This window comes from Neofelis nebulosa, chromosome 2, assembly GCF_028018385.1.
Source record: "Neofelis nebulosa isolate mNeoNeb1 chromosome 2, mNeoNeb1.pri, whole genome shotgun sequence".
Taxonomy (NCBI): domain Eukaryota; kingdom Metazoa; phylum Chordata; class Mammalia; order Carnivora; family Felidae; genus Neofelis; species Neofelis nebulosa.
Genome location: NC_080783.1, coordinates 38653802 through 38676372, shown reverse-complemented (window position 1 = coordinate 38676372; position 22571 = coordinate 38653802). Strand labels below are relative to the sequence as shown.

Below are 22571 nucleotides of genomic sequence, written 5' to 3'. Positions count from 1 at the left end.
ATAGCACTGCTAAGAATTTACCCAAGGGATACAGGAGTGCTGATGCATAGGGGCACTTGCACCCCAATGTTTATAGCAGCACTTTCAACAATAGCCAAATTGTGGAAAGAGCCTAAATGTCCACCAACTGATGAATGAATAAAGAAGATGTGGTTTATATATACAATGAAATACTACCTGGCAATGAGAAAGAATGAAATCTGGCCATTTGTAGCAATGTGCATGGAAATGGAGAGTATGATGCTAAGTGAAATAAGTCAGGCAGAAAAAGACAGATATCATATGTTTTCACTCATATGTGGATCCTGAGAAACTTAACAGAAGTCCATGGGGGAGAGGAGGGGGGGGGGGGAATGTTAAAGAGAGGGAAGGGGGCAAGCCATAAGAGACTCTTAAATACTGAGAACAAACAGGGTTGATGGGGGGGGGGGAGAGGGGAAAGTGGGTGATGGGCATTGAGGAGGGCATCTGTTGGGATGAGCCCTGGGTGTTGTATGGAAACCAATTTGACAATAAATTATATTTAATATAAAAAAAGGCAAAAAATAAAATATTTACTGAGTCAAAAAAATAAATAAAATAAAATTAGGTTTAGTAAACATAAAAAAAAAATGAATGACACACTGAACCAGATGAACTTAACAGATATATTCAGAATATTTCATCCTAACACAGCAGAATAAACATTCTTTTCAAGTGCACATGGGACACTCTCCAGAATAGATCATATATTAGGTCACTAATCAGGCCTCAACAAGCACAAAAAGACAAATCATACCATGCATATTTTCTGACCACAATGCTATGAAACTGGAAGTAAACCACAACAAAAAATTTGGAAAGACCACAAATACATGGATGTTAAACAACATGCTACTAAAGAATGAATGGGTCAAACAGGAAATCAAAGAAGAAATTTTAAAAATAGATAGAAACAAATGAAAATGACAACATAACGGTCTGAAACCTTTGTGATGAAGCAAAAGCATCACAAAGAGGAAAGTATATATCAACACAGGCCTACCTCAAGTTGCAAGAAAAATCTCAAATAAACAACCTAACTTTATACCTAAAGGAGGTTGAAAGAGATAAACAAACGAAGGCTAAAGAGAGAAGGGAAATAGTAAAGATGAGAGCAGAAATAAATGACACAGGAACTAAAAAATGGTAGAACAGATTAATGAAACTGGGAGCTGGTTCTCTGAAAAAATTAATAAAATTGATAAATCTCTAGCAGACTTATCAAAAAGAAAAGAAAAAGGACCCCAATAAATAAAATCACGACTGAGAGAGATCACAAACAACACTACAAAAATACAACAATTATAAGAGAATATCATGGAAAAGTATATCCTAACAAATTGGACAACCTAGAAGAAATGGATAAACTCCTAGAAAATATAAATTACCAAAACTGAAAAAGTAATAAAAAACTTGAACAGTCTGATAACCAGTAAAGAAAGTGAATCAGTAATCAAAAAACTCCCAACAAACAAAAGTTCAGGAATAGATGGCTTCACAGGCAAATTCTATCAAACATTTAAAGAAGAGGTAATACCCATTCTTCTCAAACAGTTCCAAAAAAAAAGAAATGGAAGGAAATCTTCCAAACTCATTCCAAAACCAGAAAGACTCCACTAAAAAAGAGAAAACTACAGGCCAATATCCCTGATGAACATGGATGCAAAAATTCTCAACAAAATATTAGGAAATTGAATCCAACAGTACATTAAAAGAATCATTCACCATGATCAAGTAGGATTTATTCCTGGGCTGCAAGGGTGGTTCAATAGTCACAAATCAGTAAATATGAAACACCACATAATAAAATGAGACAAACCATATGATCCTTTCACTAGATTCAGAAAAAGCATTTGACAAAGTACAACATCCATTCATGTAAAACCCCTCAACATAATAAAAGCCATATACAAAAAACCCACAACTAGTATCATCCTCAATGGGAGAAAACTGAGAGCTTTTTCTCTTCAGTCAGAAACAAGACAGGGATGTCCACACTCACCATTGTTATTTAACATAGTACTGGAAGTCCTAGCCTCAGCATTCAGACAACAAAAAGAAATAAAAGGCATCCAAATCAGCAAGAAAGAAGTCAAATTTTCACTATTTGCAGACAACATGATACTTTATGTAGAAAACCCAAAGATTCCAGCAAAAAACTGCTAGAGCTGATACACAAATTCAGTAAAGTTGCAGGATACAAAAACAACATACAGAAATCTGTTGCATTTCTATACATCAATAATGAAGCAGCAGAAAGAAAAATCAAGGAATCAGTCCCACTTACAACTGCACCAAAAACCGTAAGATAACCAGGAATAAACCTAACTAAAGAAGGATAATGTACTCTGAAAACTATAAAACACTGATGAAAAGAATTGAAGATGAACAAAAAAACATAAAATATTCCATGCTCATGGATTGGAAGAACAAATATTGTTAAAATGTCTATACTACCCAAAGCAATCTACACATTTAATACAATCCCTATCAACATATCCCCAGCATTTTTGACAGCTAGAACAATCCTAAAATTTGTATGGAACCACAAAACACTCGAACAGCCAAAGCAAACTTCAAAAAAAAAAGAAAAGCTGGGGGCATCATAATTCCAGACTTCAAGCTATATCACCAACTGTAGTCATTAAGACAGTACTGGCACAAAAACAGACACAAAGATCAAAGCAACAGAATAGATAACCCAGAAATGGACCTACAACTATATGGCCAACTAATCTTCAAGAAGGCAGAAAAAGGGGCGCCTGGGTGGCTCAGTTGGTTAAGCGTCTGACTTCAGCTCAGGTCATGATGTCACAGTTTGTGAGTTCGAGCCCCGTGTCGGGTTCTGACAGCTTGTGCTCTGTCTCTCTCTCTCAAAAATAAATAAACATTAAAAAAAATTTTTTTTAAGGCAGAAAAAGTATCTAATGTAAGAAAGATAGTCTCTTCAACAAATAGCGTTCGGAAACCTGGATAGCAACATGCAAAAGAGTGATACTGGACCTCTTTTTTTCTTTCTAAATTTTCTCAATGTTTATTTACTTCTGAGAGAGAGAGACAGACAGAATGTGAGCAGGGGAGGTACAGAGAGAGAGGGAGACACAGAATCTGAAGCAGGCTCCAGGCTCTGAGCTGTCAGCACAGAGCCTGATGCAGGGCTTGAACTCACAGACTGCGAGTCATGACCTGAGCCAAAGTCAGACACTTAACTAACTGAGCCACCCAGGTGCCCCTGGACCACTGTTTTATACCATACACAAAAATAAATTCAAAATGGATAAAAGACCTAACATAAGACAGGAAGCCATCAAAATCCTAGAGGAAAACATAGATAGTAACCTCTTGGACATCAGCCATAACAACTTCATACTAGATACATCTCCTGAGGCAAGGGAACAAAAGCAAAAATAAACTAGGTATCACTTCACAGCAATCAGAATGGCTAAAATTAACAACACAGGAAACAGTGTTAGTGAGGATGTGGAGAAAGGGGAATCCATTTCCACTGTTGCTGGGAATGCGAACTGGTGCAAGCCACTCTGGAAAACAGTATGGAGACTGCTCGAAAAGTTAAAAATATGGCCGCAGCAACTTCTTACTCAACACATCTCCAGAGGCAAGGGAAACAAAAGCAAAAATGAACTATTGGGACCTCATCAAAATAAAAAGCTTCTGCACGGCGAAGGAAACAATCAGCAAAACTAAAAGGCAACTGACGGAATGGGAGAAGATATTTGCAAACAACATATCAGATTAAGGGTTAGTATCCAAAATCTATAAAGAACTTATCAAACTCAACACCTAAAAAACAAATAATCCACTGAAGAAATGGGCAAAAGACATGAATAGACACTTGTCCAAAGAAGACATCCAGATGGCCAACCGACACATGAAAACATGGTCAACATCACTCATCATCAGGGAAATACAAATCAAAACCACAATGAGATACCACCTTACACCTGTCAGAATGGCTAACATTAACAACTCAGGCAACAACAGATGTTGGCAAGGATGCAGAGAAAGATCTCTTTTGCATTGTTGGTGGGAATGCAAACTGGTGCGAATGCAAGCTGGTTCAGCCACTCTGGGAAACAGTATGGAGGTTCCTTAAAAAATTAAAAATAGAACTACCCTATGACCCAGCAATTGCACTACTAGGTATTTATCCAAGGGATACAGGTGTGCTGTTTCGAAGGGACACGTGCACCCCAACGTTTATAGCAGCACTATCAACAATAGCCAAAGTATGGAAAGAGCCCAAATGTCCATCGATGGATGAATGGATAAAGAAGATGTGGTGTATATATATATATATATATATATATATATATATATATATATATATATACAATGGAGTATTACTCGACAATCAAAAAGAATGAAATCTTGCTATTTGCAACTATGTGGATAGAACTAGAGGGTATTATGCTAAGCAAAATTAGTCAGAGAAAGACAAATATCATATGACTTCCTTCACTCATGTGCATATTTTAAGACACAGAACAGATGAACACAAGGGAAGGGAAGCAAAAATAATATAAAAACAGGGAGGGGGACAAAACATAAGAGACCCTTAAATAAGGAGAACAAACACAGGGTTACTGGAGGGGTTGTGGGAGGGGGATGGGCTAAATGAGTAAAAAAGGTGTCAAGGAATCTATCCCTGAAATCACTGTTGCACTATACGCTAACTAACTTGGATGTAAATTAAAAAAATAAAATTAAAAAAAATTTTTTTTAAATAGACATATTATGGTGGATATCCAGGTAGTTGAAGACTGTGTAGTAATCAACTCCAAATTCCACCTCCCTCAAATGATATAAAATAAATTCACAACTACAGTGGACTGTTTAAATGGAAAAAAAAAGTTAAAAATAGAACTACCCTACAATGTAACAACTGCACTACTAGGTATTTACCCAAGGGATAAAAAATACTGACTCTAAGGGGCACATGCACCCCAATGTTTATAGCAGCATTATAAATAACAAAATTATAGAAAGAGCCCAAATGTCCACTGACTGATAAGTGAATAGAGAACATGTGGTATATATATGTGTATGTACACGTACACACACACACACACACACACACACACACCACAGTGGAGTATTGTTTAGCCATTAAAAAAGAACAAAATCTTTCCATTTTGGGGCACCTGGTGGCTCAGTCAGTCGGGCATCCAACTTCAGCTCAGGTCATGATCTCACGGTCCATGGGTTCAAGCTCCATGTCGGGCTCTGTGCTGACAGCTCGGAGCGTGGAGCCTGCTTTGGATTCTGTGTCTCCCTCTCTCTCTGCCTTGCTTGCACTGTCTCTTTCTCTCAAAAATAAATAATTTTTTTTTTTTAATCTTTCCATTTGAAACAACATGGACGGAGCTAGAGAGTTATTATGCTAAGTGAAGTAAGTCAGAGAAAGACTAATGCCATATGATTTCACTCATACATGGAATTTAAGAAACAAAACAAATGGGGGTGCCTGTGTGGCTCAGTTGGTTAAACATCGGCTCGATTTTTGGCCATAGTCATGATCTCACAGTTCTGTGAGACTGAACCTCAAGTCGGGCTCCGCACCGTCAGCTTGGGATTCTCTCTCTCCCTCCCACTGCTCACATGAACATGAGCTTTCTTTCTCAAAATAAATAAACATTAAAAAAAAAAGAAAAAACAAACAAACATAAGGGAGGTGAATAGGTCGAATAGGTGATGGGTACTAAGGAGGGCACTTGCTGTGGATGAGAACTCGTGTTGTATTTAAGTGATGAATTGTCAAATTCTACACCTGAAATTACTATTACACTGTATGTTAACTAACTTGAATTTAAATACAAATGCGAGGAAGAAAATTTTAAAAGCAAAAAAACAAATTAAAAAAATAAAGGTAACAAGTTTCTACGTCGTTGGATGTAGTATACTATAAATTTCAACAGGTTAAGCTGGTTAATACTGTTCAAATCTTCCATACCTTACTGATTTTGTCTATTTTATGAATTATGGAGATAAGATTGCTGAAATTACGAAATCTAATAATGGTTTACCTATTTCTTTCTCTGTGTTGTTAGTTTCTGCTTCATGAATTTAGAAACTTTGTTATTAGGTACATACTCACTTGAGATTGTTTTGCCTTCTTGATGAACTCTATCATTGTAAAATGTCCTTTAACTCTAATATCTTTTGTCCTAGAATCTATTTAATTAAGACAGGCATGCCAGCTTTCCAATGATCTGTGTACGTATATTTTTTCCCATTCTTTTAAAAGTAATCTATCAGGATCTTTCCATTTAAAGTGGCTTTTACTTTCTGGTAGATAGATTAGCATATAATTGGGTTGGTCTTGCCTTTCTTATACAGTCTGACAATGTCTTCCTTTTAACTGGAGTGATTAATCCATCTGTAATTAATGTAATTATTGATATAGTTGGGTTTAACTCTATCATTTTGTCATTCGTTTCTTGTCTCCTATTTGTCCCAGCTTATTTCTTTCTTCTTTCCTTCTATTTCTTCTCCATTTACTCTTTACTCTTTTGCTATTATCTCCCTTTTGTTGCTGGTATTCTAGAAATTACAATATGCAACCATATTGGTCTACTCTGAATTAATATTACACCACTTACTTAATGCAAAGGAATAATTCTATACATTCCTCTCCCCATCCTTTTCACCATTATTATATATTTTTCTTCTAAATAAGTTATAAACCTCATACTATGGGGGTTTTTTTTGCTGTAAACAAATTGTTAACCTTTTTATTTTGAACAAATTAAAGAAATGTTGCAAAAATAGCACAAGAGAGTTCTCCTATGCCTCTCATCCAACTTCATTTATTATTAACATTTACATAGCCATAGGACAATTATCAAAACAAAGAAATTAACGTTGGTGGGATGCCTGGATGGCTCAGTCAGGTAAGCGTCCTACTATTGGTTTCAGCTCAGGTGTTTTTTTTTTTTTTTTTTTTTTTAAATTTTTTTTTCAACGTTTTTTATTTATTTTTGGGACAGAGAGAGACAGAGCATGAACGGGGGAGGGGCAGAGAGAGAAGGAGATACAGAATCGGAAACAGGCTCCAGGCTCCGAGCCATCGGCCCAGAGCCTGACGCGGGGCTCGAACTCACGGACCGCGAGATCGTGACCTGGCTGAAGTCGGACGCTTAACCGACTGCGCCACCCAGGCGCCCCTCAGCTCAGGTTTTGATGTCACAGTTAATGAGTTCTATCCTCACATCAGGCTCTGCACTGATGGTGTAGAGCCTGCTTGAAATTGTCTGTCTTGTCTCTGACCCTCCCCTGCCATGCATGCTTTCTCTCTCTCTCTCTCTCTCTGTCTCTCACAATAAATAAAACTTAAAAAAAATTAACATTTTAACTTCAGCTCAACTGTTATTAGCTAAACTGTAGACCTAATATAAATTTCATCCATTTTCTCACAAATGTACTTTTTTCTATTTCAGGATTTCATCCAACATCCTACCTCGCATTGTTATTTCTCCTTAGTTTCCTCTAACCTGTGATAGTTCTTCAGTGTTCACTTTTTTATGATCGTGATACTTTTAAACAGTACTGATTATTTTCTAGTATGACTCTCAATTTGGGTTTTCCTGACGTTTTCTCATGATTAACATGAGGTTGACAATGCCACAGAAATTATGCTGCAGCCTTCTCAATGCATCACATCAAGGAGATTTATATCAATATGTCTTATTACACATGTCAAGGAGGTTTCTATCAATATGTGTTATTACTGGTCATGTTAATCTTGGTTAAGATGGTATCTGCCAGGTTTCTCCACTGTAAAGTTATTCTTCCCCTTTGTAGTTAATGAATATTTCAGAAAAGATTCTTTGAGATCATGTAAATATCCTTTTTCTCCTCAAACTTTCACCCATTAATTAGCATTCATCTTGTCTACAGCAAGTATTACTGTACTGTTCACCTAATGCTAATCTTTTATTTCCCTTTGTCTACTAATGACAAACTGCCAGTTTTTATAACTCTGAAGATATCTTTATTTTGCCCTCACTTTTGAATGATATTTTTGCCGGGTATGCAATTTTAGGTTGAAGAGTACCCTTCCTAACCTCATCTCCAAGATCTTTAAGATGTTATCCTGTTGTTTTTTGGCTTTCACTATTTCTTATGTAAAAGCACTGGTAATTTTTACTCTGTATGTTTACTCTGTATGTTAGGTAAAGGATCTTTTTCTTTTGGCTGCTTTTAAGATTTTTCTCTTTACTTTAGTTTTCAACAATTTGACTATGATACATATAAGTGTGATTTTGTATTTCTCCTGCTTAACACTCACTGATCTTCTTGGACCTGTGGGTTGAAATTTTTTTTAATCAAAATTGACCAACTGGGGACCATTAGTTCTTTAAATATTTTTTCCTTTCCAATTTCTTTCTCTTCTAGAGTTCCAATTATATCAATCTTAGATTACTTAGTATTGCCCCACAGGTTCCTGAGTCTCTTTCTTTTTCATTCTTTTGTCCGGTGTTTCATTTTGGGATAGTTTCTATTGTCGTACCTTCAAATTCAATGATCTCTTATTCTGTAGTATTCAATCAGCTTAAAGCCTATGTACTGAATTTTTCATTTCTGGTATGTATTGCTTCAGTTCTATATTTTCCTTTTTGTTCTTCCTTTTTAATAGTTTCCATGTCTTTGCTTAGACTCCTCATCTGTTCTCTTGTTATACATACTTACCTTACCTTACTTAACCCCTTACCCTTGAGTATTTTTGAGGCTTCTATTTAAGCATTAAGGTGGATCCTAGAATAGCTCTTATTTTAGACCTAGAATATAGAATAGTCTTATGCCTAAATAGCATCCTTTCTGGGATCTCAACAATGCCCAGAGTGTTCAAATAGGTCTTCCTGCTCCAGCTGATCAGAACTCCTATTTCCTAGCACCATGTGACCTCTGGAATCTCAATTCAGGTCATAATTCCTCCAGTAGCTTTTTTTTTTTTTGCCAGGAGTTTCATTGTGGCATACTATGGGAGGCAGTGGCTCCACCTCAGTAGGCAGTAGTATTTTATCCCTGACATTGTTTAGAAGTGTTGGCACAGAATGATTTTTAGACTGTTTTACCACTCTTTCAAATTTCTCTAAAAATACATATTGCTCCTTATTCCTTGAACTTGAGGTAGATACATCCCATCACTTCCTCCTCGGTATGCCATTGCCCTGTAGCTTCTTGCCCTGTGCATATTCAGCACTGCATTCAAAGTTGAAAAATGCAAATTTCTAGAGCTTCTATTTCTGCTTGACTCTCTTCTTTCTAATACCATGCCCATGGATTTAACCACTCCAGTAGCCCCAAATTCCAATCTCTGCCTTCTTCAGTTCAATTATATAAATGTGCTCTGCTTGATCTTTACCCACTTGTCCCATGGTCTGGGAAATGCTTTCAGGCAGAAAATCAGGGCAATCATGAAGCTCACCTCACATGTTTTCCTTCTTTCAGGGATCAAGGTCCTTGGCCAACACTTAAAAACATGTATTTCAATATTTTGGCTAGCTTTATAGTTGCTTACATACGGAAGTGGTCTACCCTAGTACAAGTTATCCATAACTAGAAGCAGAAATCCATACTAATGATATTTAGGAAACTCAATGCACTTCTGATTTATAAAGTTAAAAAAAATTTTTTTTCCCTTAAATTCACAAGAGACATTTCTTATAAATTCAATTTATTTTTTTTCTCATTTTTTTTTTTAGTTTATTTATTTATTTTGAGAGAGATAGAGAGCCTAAGCGGGGAAGGGACAGAGAGAGAGAGGGGGACAGAGGATCTGAAGCTGGCTCTGTGCTAACAGCAGAGAACCTGATGTGGGGCTCGAACTCAAAGACCATGAGATCATGACCTGAGCCAAAGTCGGACGCTCAACTGACTGAGCCACCCAGGCGCCCCTTATAAACCCAATTCAAATTTCAAAACCACGGAGTTCAAAATAAGACTCCCACCAAAACAAAAAACAAACCTTTGTGCCATCTGTAACTTCCATATAAACAAATACATGATTTAAAATATGCTGAATGTCTTAAAAAAAAGATGTTAATAGGTGATCACTATTGATTTGCATGCTTATCTCCTACCTTATAGAGTTTGAGAATTGTTTTAATGCATTCATGTACAAACTTGGTCTGTTTCTGAAGACTTCCACCATACAGTGCCACCAGTTCTTCATTGAAATTCACACTAAAGAAGTCAAAGTGGTATTTGAAGTCAATGTCTTCTGCTTTTCTAAGTGCAATAGAGCCAACAGAGCGGACTGCAGAGGAAAATACAATGCGCACATTAAACAAAATTTTTAACGTTTTATTTATTTCTGAGAGAGACAGCACGAGTGGGGGAAGGACAGAGAGAGAGGGAGACACAGAATCTGAAGCAGGCTCCAGGCTCTGAGTTGTCAGCACAGAGCCCAACGTGAAGCTTGAACCAATGAACCATGAGATCATGACCTGAGCCAAAGTCGGACACTTAGCTGACTGAGCCACCCAGGTGCCCCAAACAAAATTTTCGAAAGTTGCTTCAAAGGCTCTTAACAAATAACTTTATCCCGCACTCCCAAGTATAAACAACCTACTTCAGGGTGACATCCTTCAACAGTATCAATTCAGAAGAACAAACCATTGTTTGTGCCCTGTATGTCTTGTGCCCTAAATGTTTTTTAAATTTAAGTTAAATAGGGGCGCCTGGGTGGCGCAGTCGGTTAAGCGTCCGACTTCAGCCAGGTCACGATCTCGCGGTCCGTGAGTTCGAGCCCCGCGTCAGGCTCTGGGCTGATGGCTCGGAGCCTGGAGCCTGTTTCCGATTCTGTGTCTCCCTCTCTCTCTGCCCCTCCCCTGTTCATGCTCTGTCTCTCTCTGTCCCAAAAATAAATTAAAAACGTTGAAAAAAAAAATTTAAAAAAAAATTTAAGTTAAATAGAAAGTAAACAGGTCATTCATTCTTTACCTGCTTCCACTTCAATAGGGACAACAGCTAAAAGGGAGGGGAAGAATTCTTTGAAGAGTAAGAAATGTTGGGGCGCCTGGGTGGCGCAGTCGGTTAAGCGTCCGACTTCAGCCAGGTCACGATCTCGCGCTCCGTGAGTTCGAGCCCCGCGTCAGGCTCTGGGCTGATGGCTCAGAGCCTGGAGCCTGTTTCCGCTTCTGTGCCTCCCTCTCTCTCTGCCCCTCCCCCGTTCATGCTCTGTCTCTCTCTGTCCCAAAAATAAATAAAAAACGTTGAAAAAAAAAAAAATTTAAAGAAATGTTAATCATCTGTATGAGTCATGCTTGAGGATTTTAAGAATGAGAAAATCCCTACAAGAAATAATATGCTCCTCACTTGGTTCAGATACCTATGCTTGATTTGTCTTTTTCTTACACATGACATCCAATCCATCAGTAAATCTTATAATACTCTACTTTCCAAACATATCCCCCAATAAACAATTCTCATCATTTCCACTACTGTCTTCCTAATGTAAGCACCATCATCTCTTGCCTTAACTACTCTAATAGTTTCCTCATTGGTCTACCTGCTTCCATCACTGTTTCAGGTTTTGTTCTGTTAACTCCATAGAATTTGTGAACTGACTGCCTTAACTGGCATTAAAAATTGCAGTGTATGGTTTAGCAAACAAAATACCTATGTGCCATTCCATTTTTTTAACATACGTAATTCACATACTATTCAACTCATTATGTAAAGTGTACAATTCAATGACTTTTAGTATATTCATCGAGTTCTAAAATCATTTCTCTAATCTAACATTAGACATTTTTAATTACCCCAAAAAGAAAACCCTGTACTCATTAGTAGCCACTTCTCATTCCTCTTCTCCTTCCAATTTCTGGAAACTACTAATTTACTTTCTGTCCCATGGACTTGCTTATTCTGGACATTTCTATAAATGGGATCACATACGTGTTTTTTTATGACTGGCTTCTTTCACTTATGTTTTTAAGATTTATCCACATTGCACCATGTAATCCATGTTATCAGTTAATTCATTCCTTTTTTATTATATAAGCTTCAGGTGTACAGTTTTATAATTCAACATCTGTATATACTACAAAGTGATCATCACCACAAACTTATTTACTATCCATCAACATACAGCTAGCTCCCTTCACTCATTTGACTCACTCCCAAACCCCAAGACTTACCTTGCTTATAACTTCCAGCATTACCAGGAAGAAAGAGAACTGGAATACCCGTCAAAGGGAGAATTTTGTGTTCTTCAGCATAGGATCCTTCTCCATAAAGATATAATTCATATGCAGGATAGCGTTTTGCCAGTTTCTTTGGAAGTGCTATTTTCTACAGCAAAAAGAAAAAAAAAAGCAATTTCACTTTAATTAGTTGTATTAATACAATTCAGCCTATTGTGTACATTTCTATATTACACACATTTGAAACAGCATAGCATAAAAATACTACTAATGATAAAACTGCACTTAATGTTCCAAACAAATTTTACTTTTAGCTTATTCATACGTAGAATGCAGAATTAGTCTTGAATTATGTGAGTTTTGAACCATGCAGTTTTCAAGAACGCATAAAATGGATCCACCTGAAATCCTAATGAATGCAAATTACTCAAAGTAGCCACTGACTAAAGAAGAACACTGAGGTATGTCAGCAAGTTACATGTTAATATAATTGGAAATGCTCTTAATATAGTATCAGTATCAATTATACTTAGAAATGATAAAGGCTTTCCATTATCAAATCAATTCTTTTTTGCTATTTTAAACTATTTTGTCATGTCTCTCCTTTTTTTCAGGCCCAACTATATATTCCAGCTGTTATATCACTCAAAACAAAGTAAGCTTGGGGCGCCTGGGTGGCTCAGTCGGTTAAGCGGCCGACTTCGGCTCAGGTCACGATCTCGCGGTCTGTGAGTTCGAGCCCCGCATCGGGCCCCTGTGCTGACAGCTCAGAGCCCGGAGCCTGTTTCAATTCTGTGTCTCCCTCTCTCTGACCCTCCCCCATTCATGCTCTGTCTCTCTCTGTCTCAAAAATAAAAGTTAAAAAAAAAAAATTAAAAAAAAAAAAACAACAAAGTAAGCTTGTTTTGTAATACAGCTTTCTGACCTCTCAACTTAATATGCTTTGATCTGCAATGTGCTTAACACATTAATCTGAACCTTACAGCCATGTCTTGGTCAAGACATGTACACTTTTCTCACCATAAACATGCCAATGAATTAGCATCTGTTTCAGTTTTCATGGACCAGGTGTATGGTTTGTCAGCAAGCCTTAAACTACTCTGCAATTCATACTTTGTATAACAAATGAGCCAGTAATTCACGTAATTTTTTTTTTCCAACAAAACAGAAGTTAGGTCTTAATGTCATCCCCAAAACATAACCATCTATAAATGTGCTTATAAATACATTTAAAAGGTAAAGTATAAGCTCTTCTTCTCTTCTTCTGCCCCTTTTTTGAGTATAGAACCATTAAAAATGAAATCAGTTACATTGAATAGATTTTAAGTAGACATCAATAGATTTAATGATCTAGCAGTGCTGTACATGTGCTTGATAAAAATTTTAACTACTGAATGAATTTTAAAGCCTATAAATGGTAATGACACTGAAAAACCTCACTGTTCTAAGAAGCAGAATTATGATTATTCATGCACATTCAAGATTCTTTTAAAAATATTAACATAAACAATCTGTGTTAATAACACCTGAAAACATCTTTAGAGATTGTGCACTTACTGCTTAAAATATTAGCAATTTTATCTCCTCCAATACCCAAAATGCAGAAATACTAATCCCGCAATTCACTTTATATATATATGGGCTTCAACTCAAATTAGCCCCAATACTGACTATGCACAATATATAATACACTAAAATGATGCAATATTTTGATTAAGTATACATTAAGCAAAAAGGCAACATGAGAGAACAAGAAAATGTTAATCTAAACTTCTCCCAATTTAGTACATCTTTTGATATGACAGTACATGAATATTAGATCATTCTTTTTATTTTTATTTTATTCTTTTTTTTAAATTTTTTTTTTAACGTTTATTTATTTTTGAGACAGAGAGAGACAGAGCATGAACGGGGGAGGGGCAGAGAGAGAGAGAGACACACAGAATCTGAAACAGGCTCCAGGCTCTGAGCTGTCAGCACAGAGACCCACGCGGGGCTTGAAATCACGGACCGCAAGATCATGACCTGAGCCGAAGTCGGACGCTTAACGGACCGAGCCACCCAGGCGCCCCTAGATCATTCTTTTCAGTACATTAAGTTTTGAACTAGCTGAAACTTAACTCAGAAGAATAGGAAACTATCAATATATTGAAAAGGAAATATTTAATTCTCTAGAGATAGAAAAACAAGCAAAAGAATATATTTGATATATTTCATAATATGCTATTATGAAAGCAATTCTGTAATAAGAAAGCATACATTAAAAAAAAATATGAATGCATACCAGATGAAGTAGAATAATTTATAAAGATGGAAAAAACAGGTAGAACAACAAAAAAAAAGGGGTAGTTGTAGGCAAATGGCAAAATTCCATTTCCAGAGTTCAAGTTGGGAGTGGCAGGAAGAGAAAGAAAGGGTTCTGACCAGATTGAAGACAGAAAATTATAGGCCTATGAAAAGGATGCTGATGAAGAAAAAGATGAGGGTCAAGGGATTTAAAAGAAAACTTCTATAGTAACAAGAGTCCCATATATTTTAAATTATTTTGCATATATTATTTTAAATGAGCACCCCTTCCCAAAAACAGACCTTCAATCAAAATAAATTACACTTATACTTAAATAACATGTCCACAATCCTGCCCCTGCTGTCCATCCCTTCTTGACTCTGCCTTAGTACAGGTCCTTCTAATCTCTAACCCCAAACTCTTTCAAAAGACAAAAATTCTAATAAGTTCGCAAGTACTAGAAAAATACCAATTCAAGAAACAAAGGTCTTTTTTTATGACACATATCTTTTACTTGTAAATCAAAACTGGAAAATTCAAATTTGAGCTCCATAATTAAGAAAAAAAGGAGAAAAAAGAGATTTTGATCAAAATGCAGTTTAAAAGATCTTACAAAGAGCTCTTGGCTCTTTGTTCATCCCACCCCTAAAAACTCCAGCTTAATAAAAACACCTAGGGACAACTGAATCTTTTAGACTGGTTGGTCTTTCTCCCTGTCATAACCTCCCTGCTACAATCCAGAGCCCATAGTGGTGTCAAGAAATACCTTGTTAAAACATACAACTTCTGTGTTTCCTGACTTCATTTATAAAGGCTTAAGACAGTGGTCCTCTAATATTTGGCTCCAATTATTCTTACCTTTCTTACAACTTACATATGCCATGTTTTTAAATTCATTTTTAATATGCTTCAAAATTCAAGATTCAATAGAATGTACATTGAAAAGGCTCTCTTCCATCACTAGTCCTTTAGCCACCTAGTAGTTTGCACCCAGAAGGCAATCAGTGTTAGCAGTTTATATATATACATACTGCCTATGGAATGTGTCCTGGTGCCTTCCCACTTTCACAAATGCTATTCTTTATTCCTGCAATTTTCTTTAAAAAAAATTTTTTTTAACATTTATTCATTTTTTGAGAGACAGAGTACAAGCGGAGGAAGGACAGAGAGAGAGGGAGACACAGAATACAAGAGCCCAACATGGGACTCAAACTCACGAACAGTTAGATCATGACCTAAGCCAAAGTTGGATGCTTAACCGACTGAGCTACCCAGGCACCCCTATTCCTGCAATGTGAACTATATATGTGTGTATATATATATATATATATATATATATATATATATATCCTCTAATTCACTACAACTTGGCTACAGCCTTTGACTACTGAAGATGAACTTGGACACTGTCTTCTGTGAAGAACCTCATATGCGCTCTTACAGTGAAACTATAACATTTAGCACATTTTAACTATCCATTACATTCCTGTCTCCCCCACTGTACTATAAACACATAAAGGCAAAGTCTGATTCATCTCTAATTCCTTCTTACCCATACCTTGTATCTAGAACATACCGGACACAGAGTAGTTATTCAATAAATTATTTGCCAAACGAACATCACACTTAATAACAAAATGCTATCATTCGTATTTTCCAATATCAACATTTTCTTCAGATAGCAACTGCTAGGTCACTTATCTGAAGACGGTCAAATAAATTACTATATGGGAGAAAAACAACACAGATGTTTCTTCTTGAATTCTACAATTTGCCTAAAACTGTTTGCTACCAAATAAAAGCTGTGCCTTGCTATCATAATAAAGCAAGAAGCTTTAAGGGATAATGTGTATTTTGCCTGGTAGGTCTGTGAGATGTCCACTTAACTGAGTAAGTGAATCTACGAAAACCAAAGGTAGAAAATGAATGCTCAATTTTAAATTCAAAACTTCATTCTTACAAATAGGCTCAAATTCCTGTCCCACCTTTTATTTTTTAAATGAAGAATAAAATAGAGTGTGTTTCAACTATCTTTCATTTTTTCTAAAATTCAGCTAACAAATATGCAAACTAACAGTAAAAAAGAAGAAAAGTGTCAAGAAGCTGAAAAGCCAATGAATATGACAACTTATATGCAGGTATCAACCTGTGAACAATTAGAAAGCTTACTATGAGATATAACCAGAAGTAAACAATACATATGATGGACGTATTTAGAATACTTTTATTCATTAAAAACCACTGGTTCTTTTTTTTTTTTTTTAATATGTGATGTATAATGTCTTCTTTTTTTTTCTTTTTTTTCTTAACATTTATTTATCATTGAGAGACAGAGAGACACAGAGGATGAGCAGGGGAGGGGCAGAGAGACAGACGGGGAGACGGGGAGACACAGAATCTGAAGCAGGCTCCAGGCTCTGAGCTGTCAGCGCAGAGCCTGATGTGGGGCTCGAACTCACAAACCATGAGATCATGACCTGAGCCAAAGTCAGTCACCTAACCAACTGAGCCACCCAGGCGCCCCAAAAACCACTGGTTCTTAATAGAACGATCTCAGTTATCCAGAAATCTCACTATATTCAAGATGACTCAATTCTATAGACAGGCTTTAACTACATTTCTAAAATAACATGACCTGGTGTACACAATGTAAGGTACAAGAATCGAATATAATACTGTAGTGAATTAACACAGCCTCTTTTTACATCATAAAAATAAATATCTACTGAAAATGTGAATCAGAAACTCCTGCCACTGTAATTATTACTGTACTGACAAATAATATTAACAGTAACGGAATAGTAAAACCACAAAAAAGTAATTTGAATCAAAATAGCTAAACAGACTACTCAACAACAAAAAAACCCAAACAGCTCTTTTGCATTAGCTAATTTGCTGTCTTTCCAGTTAATTTTATGAGGCAAGAAAGGCATCTGTGAGGTCCATATGCTTTGTTCCCAACACTAAGCAATTTCCACTACTGCAGATATTAAAGTAGCTTCAATAATTGTGGGCAATCTCAAAATAAATGGGAATAAGTTCTGTATTGTTACAGATAATTTTGTTTTAATCAAACTCTTCAATGAAGTAGAAAACTAAAGTGACTATTGAGTTTCTCAATTATTACACCATAGAAAAATGAAAGATTATAAGGGCTCTATTTTCGGTTTAAAAAAAAAACCTTAAAAGCCCACGTATTTAACTATGTATAGACTCTGATAAACATAAACCGGCATATGTGCTTAGAAACTGAGACAACAGTAACACATTAATATCTTCTCCTTCAATAGCATCTGATATTAAGTTCTTCCACTCCTTTATAAGCACTGATGCAAAACCAGGATAAGGATCTCAAAGCAAATGAAATCTAAATTAGAATTTTGCCCACGGGAAAAGATGTTCTTCAACAATTTAAACCTTAGGCATTTTTACGATCTAAATAATAGCAGCATTAATCAAATAATATGCTAATCCACAATGCCCTGGGCAGAGGCAATCACGATCTGCATTCTACACCTTAAAAAAAAAAACTGCTATGGTTTTAAAAAATATACGAAGAATGCGTTTTATCAGTAATGTATTATAGTACACATACTTTCTATGATGGGTTACCATTATAACATGTATTGCATAATTAGGAGATGCGTTTAGAAATAAAACAATCATTCGAGAGAAATTTTTTTGAACAGTTGTGTAATTTGTCACCACAGCTGGTCATGAATGAAATTCCAAATTCTCCTAAGCTGAACTGATGAAGCAGTTGTGATAGAAAATCTCAAAATGGAACGGAAGAGGTGGGGGACGGCGCGCGCGCTCTCGAGACAGAAGGGCCGGGTCTCTCCTAAATTGCAAACACAGCGAGAAAACAAAAACAACTCTATGAAATAGATTTTTGCATACAACTGCTAAGAGGCGACAAGCATAAACACAGGCTTGCATGCACACGCACGGGCCGGTAACCTACAAAACCGGAAGTTGCGCAAAACTTTACAGGACGGAACCTCAACAGTTTTCCACTTAATTCCTCCCCAGGTTAGCCTTTCACACAGAGGTAAGACCCTGGAGTCTCAAAGGCAGTCTTGGTATCTAGCCAACACAAACGCTGCAGAAGCTCAGTGCCTTTCCAGAAAAGCGAAAGCTGACGTGCAAATCACTGCGCGGGATGGTTAAGAATTAGGTGCGTGGAAAGCCAAGGAGGATCCAGGGGCACCTGTTAAGGCAGGAACGCAGGGAAAATGGGGTTTAGGTTTAGGGAGAGGCGCTGAGTTTGCGTCTCTGGGAATGAGGCGGGGTGGGCCCGGGCAGTGCCTGGGATTTGGGACCGGGATGGGGACGGAAGACAGGGGAGCAACTATGGGGGGGGGCGGGGAGGATGCTCAAGGAACCGTCTACCTAACACCCCACTTTAAGGGAGGACACAAAGGCGGGGTGCCCGGCTGGCTCGTGGGAGGAGCATAGACTCTTGATGTTGGGGTTATAAGTTCCAGACCCATATCGTGTGTAGAGATCTCCCAAAAGTAAAAATCTTAAAAAAAAGAAAAAGAAAAAAAGACGACACAAAGGGTAGGTGAGGTGAGCAGGAAGGGCGGGTGGTCGGCAGAGTCTTCTGGGAGGAAAAAAACAAAAACAAAAACAAAAACAGACGAGGTTGGCATACGGGCGCCACAGAGGCGCGGGGAGCCAAAGCAGGAGAAACCCACAGGAGGGGCCCGAGTCTCAGAGCGCCCAGGTGAGGAGAGAGCCGAACCTCACCTGATACTCCGGGTACTCAAACATATAGCTCATACTGCACTTGTTCTCCTCGAAGCCGAAGAAGACGTCCCACAGCCCCAGGGTCGCCATGAAGACCATAAGGGCATAAAACGCCACGTTCCAGAGATTGACTGAATGAAGAAACATGGTGCCGCCGCCGGCGCGCGGCCCCAAACCCCGACCAAGAGACGCGAAGAACGCCTAGCAGCCAGCGCCTGAGCGAAGCCCGGACAGCGAGCGCCTGCGCGGACGCCCCACAGTGCGCCTGCGCGAAGTCGGCCTGCTGCGTCTCCCGCCGGGCTGCTTTTGGTAGAGAGAGGAGGCGGCGTTTGCGGCGCGAGCGCGAATCCAAGGGGAAAAAAGAAGGGATGAAAGCGGGGTGGGCAGGGCGAGAGACCGAAGGGAAAAAAGGGAGGGAACAATGAGAGGGAAAAGGAGGAAGGGGGCGCGAAAGGCTATGAGAGGCTGGCTGAGGGAATGAAGAGGAGGGCGCGGGAACCTAGGAGGCGAGGAGGGGGAAGGGCTGGCGGGGGTGGGGGGTGGGGGGTGGGGGGCCGTGGGTGTGTGGTGAGTTACCCTGGAGAGGGAGAGACGCTTACTGGTAGGGAGCTGACCCCGCGAGGGGAAGGGGACCGTCAGCTGTCACGTCGCAAACCTCTCTAGCCCTGCGCAGTTTAAAAACCACATTCGCTTTTGAAATGCCTCAGGCCTCCGCAATTTCGGTTCTCCCAGTGGTGGTGGGGCACGTTCACAGCTCTCAGGACCAGTTAGCTAGAGAAGGGAACAAATGGTTTTTTCCAGCTCTTTGACCAGAGACCTTGGCCCAGTAGGGAACAGCACTTAAAAGCACCAGCACATAAATAACAGCCAGCAGGTCGACAAGATTCAGTTCTTGGTGTAAGATGAAAGCCTGAATCACAAAAAGCATTGCGAGTCTTTAGAAAACGGTATTAAAATTTCCATGAACACTGACGCTTCCAACAGTTGTCAGCGTGACCAGTTGGACGCTGTCTTGCCTTGCCCCCCAGGATCTTCACCTCTTCGGAATTCGGTTCCAAATTAATGTGAAGAGACAATTTCGCTCGAGCTTCCACTCAGACTCTCAAGTGACTTACTTCAAATTTAGAAGAATTTCAGTTTGGTTTTGCACAAAGAAGGGGGTGAAAAGCAGTTCAAAAACCATTCGTAATCATGAATAGTGACTTCATTACACTGGAATGTTAGGCGAAGACACAGTATCACTCTTTAAAGTAGACCGAAGAACAGATGCGGGGGGGGGGGGGGGGGGAGGGGGCTAATGGCAAATTTTTCCCTAGAATTAATTTTGACACTAAATTTCATTTCACTTCATTTCAGTTTTGTGGGATGGAATTAGGGAGGAGTTAGTGTACAGGATGACAAATCATTTGGAAAACGATTTAAGTTATACATAAAATAGGTAATAAGTACAAAATACAATATAAATAATAAATACAAAATAGATAATAAAGTCTGGGAGCTCAAGAGCATCACAGAATGTCTGCCCCTTGTTTCTTCTAGCATATCATGACCAGCACATACAAACCGAGAGTGAATCTACACTCTCTTTCTACCCCAGTGCCTCTTAAATTTAATGTGGTATGAATCACTTGGAGATTCTGTTAAGCAGATTCTGCTTCAGTATTTCTGGAGTGGGGCTTAAGATTCTGCATTTCTTTCCTTTTTTTTTTTTAATGTTTATTTTTGAAAGTGAGAGTGAGTGGGGGAAGGGGCAGAGACAGGGAGACAGAGGACCCTGTGCTGACAGTGCAGAACCCAATGCGGGGCTCAAACTCACTGACTGTGACATGATGACCTGAGCTGAAGTCAGACACTTAACCAACTGAGCCCCCCAGGTGCCCCAAGATTCTGCATTTCTAACAAGCTCCTTGGTGATGCCAGTAACGCTGGTCAATGGACTATAATGCTACATGGAGAAAACCCTGAACTTGAAGATGACGTAGCATACTCTTCTGGTGGCCTTCATGGCTTGTGGCAACCTGATGCCTCAGAAAGGAGTCGTCGGATAGAGAGTTAATGGACTTTTTACGTTTGTAATCTTTCTGTTTCAACTCTTTTACTTTCTTTTTTCCTATCCATTATTATCCCCCTCCTGGCCTCACCTCCTTTCATATCTAACCTAACCCCAGTGAGCCTCAATTAACCACCCTCTGCCAGTGCTGTCAACTTCCTGAACTCTGTCTCGCCATCCTAGGCTGCTTACAGACTTCCAGCCATGGGTCATCACAGTCTGTGTCTGAGCTCTGACACTAGTATATCTGAGCACTATAGGAGAAAATGACACAATCATTTGCATTACTATTATGAAATACTTTTATGTTTCTGGTCAACTTCCTCTCCTGTTCATCAAACCACCACTTTTTAAGCTCCCTTCACTATCTCTTCTTCCTTCTCTTTTAGAAATTATTAGTACACAGTTTTATCTTCGTATTTCTAAAGATCATTTTGATTTTTGGGGCGCCTGGGTGGCTCAGTCAGTTAAGTGTCCGACTTTGGCTCAGGTCATGATCTCGCGGTTCGTGAGTTCAAGCCCTGCGTCAGGCTCTGTGCTGATGGCTCAGAGCCTGGAGCCTGTTTCAGATTCTGTGTCTCCCTCTCTCTCTGACCCTCCCCCGTTCATGCTCTGTCTCTCTCTGTCTCAAAAATAAATAAACGTTTGGGGCGCCTGGATGGCTCGGTCGGTTGAGCGTCTGACTTCGGCTCAGGTCATGATCTCGCGGTCCATGAGTTCAACCCCCGCATCAGGCTCTGTGCTGACTGCTCGGAGCCTGGAGCCTGTTTCAGATTCTGTGTCTCCCTCTCTCTCTGACCCTCCCCTGTTCGTGCTCTGTCTCTCTCTGTCTCAAAAATAAATAAACGTTAAAAAAAATTAAAAAAAAATAAATAAACGTTAAAAAAATAAAAAAAATTTTTAAAAAGATCATTTTGATTTTCAGATAAACATTCATTTTTCACTCTCAAGTTCATCATCTCCATCCAGTTCAGTTAATATATCTAAAATGCTTGGAACAATACCTGGCATGAAGTAAGCATTATTATGGTACTTTGCTGTTCCTCAGAGGACATCAAAAGCAAATCCCTTTAGTTGTGTTTCAGTTTCATCCCCTCCTCCTTTCTCTTTGGGAAATTAGTTCTATCAAGTTAAAGTCTCTGTCAATCACTTGCCGTCTATCTTCCCTCCCCCAAAGCATATTAATATGCTTAAATCTTATTCATTTCAAAAGAGAATAATCCTCCCTGCAATTATCACCTGTAGCTCTTACCTTCTTATTTCAGTCAAGGTTCCTAAAGGTGTGCCAATA

The 22571-nt window shown here is 38.5% G+C and overlaps 1 protein-coding gene and 1 long non-coding RNA gene across 4 annotated transcripts in view; one reads left to right on the top strand and one right to left on the bottom strand.

Annotated features, from left to right (window-relative positions):
* The window catches only part of PGAP1 (post-GPI attachment to proteins inositol deacylase 1), a 105375-nt gene extending 85896 nt beyond the window's left edge, over nt 1–19479 (bottom strand). For all 3 annotated transcript variants that reach the window (XM_058710437.1, XM_058710425.1, XM_058710432.1), the window contains exons 1-3: nt 19231–19479; nt 12186–12339; nt 10125–10300 (exon numbers count right to left, since the gene is read on the bottom strand). In XM_058710437.1, coding sequence (XP_058566420.1) covers nt 10125–10300; nt 12186–12339; nt 19231–19377 — 477 coding nt within the window. In that variant the 5' untranslated portion in view covers nt 19378–19479. The remainder of the gene's footprint in view (nt 1–10124; nt 10301–12185; nt 12340–19230) is intronic.
* Nucleotides 6855–7355, top strand: LOC131500885 (uncharacterized). The gene is made up of 2 exons (XR_009256520.1): nt 6855–6962; nt 7216–7355. It is a non-coding gene; the product is annotated as an uncharacterized LOC131500885 (long non-coding RNA).
* Nucleotides 19480–22571: the final 3092 nt, after the last annotated feature.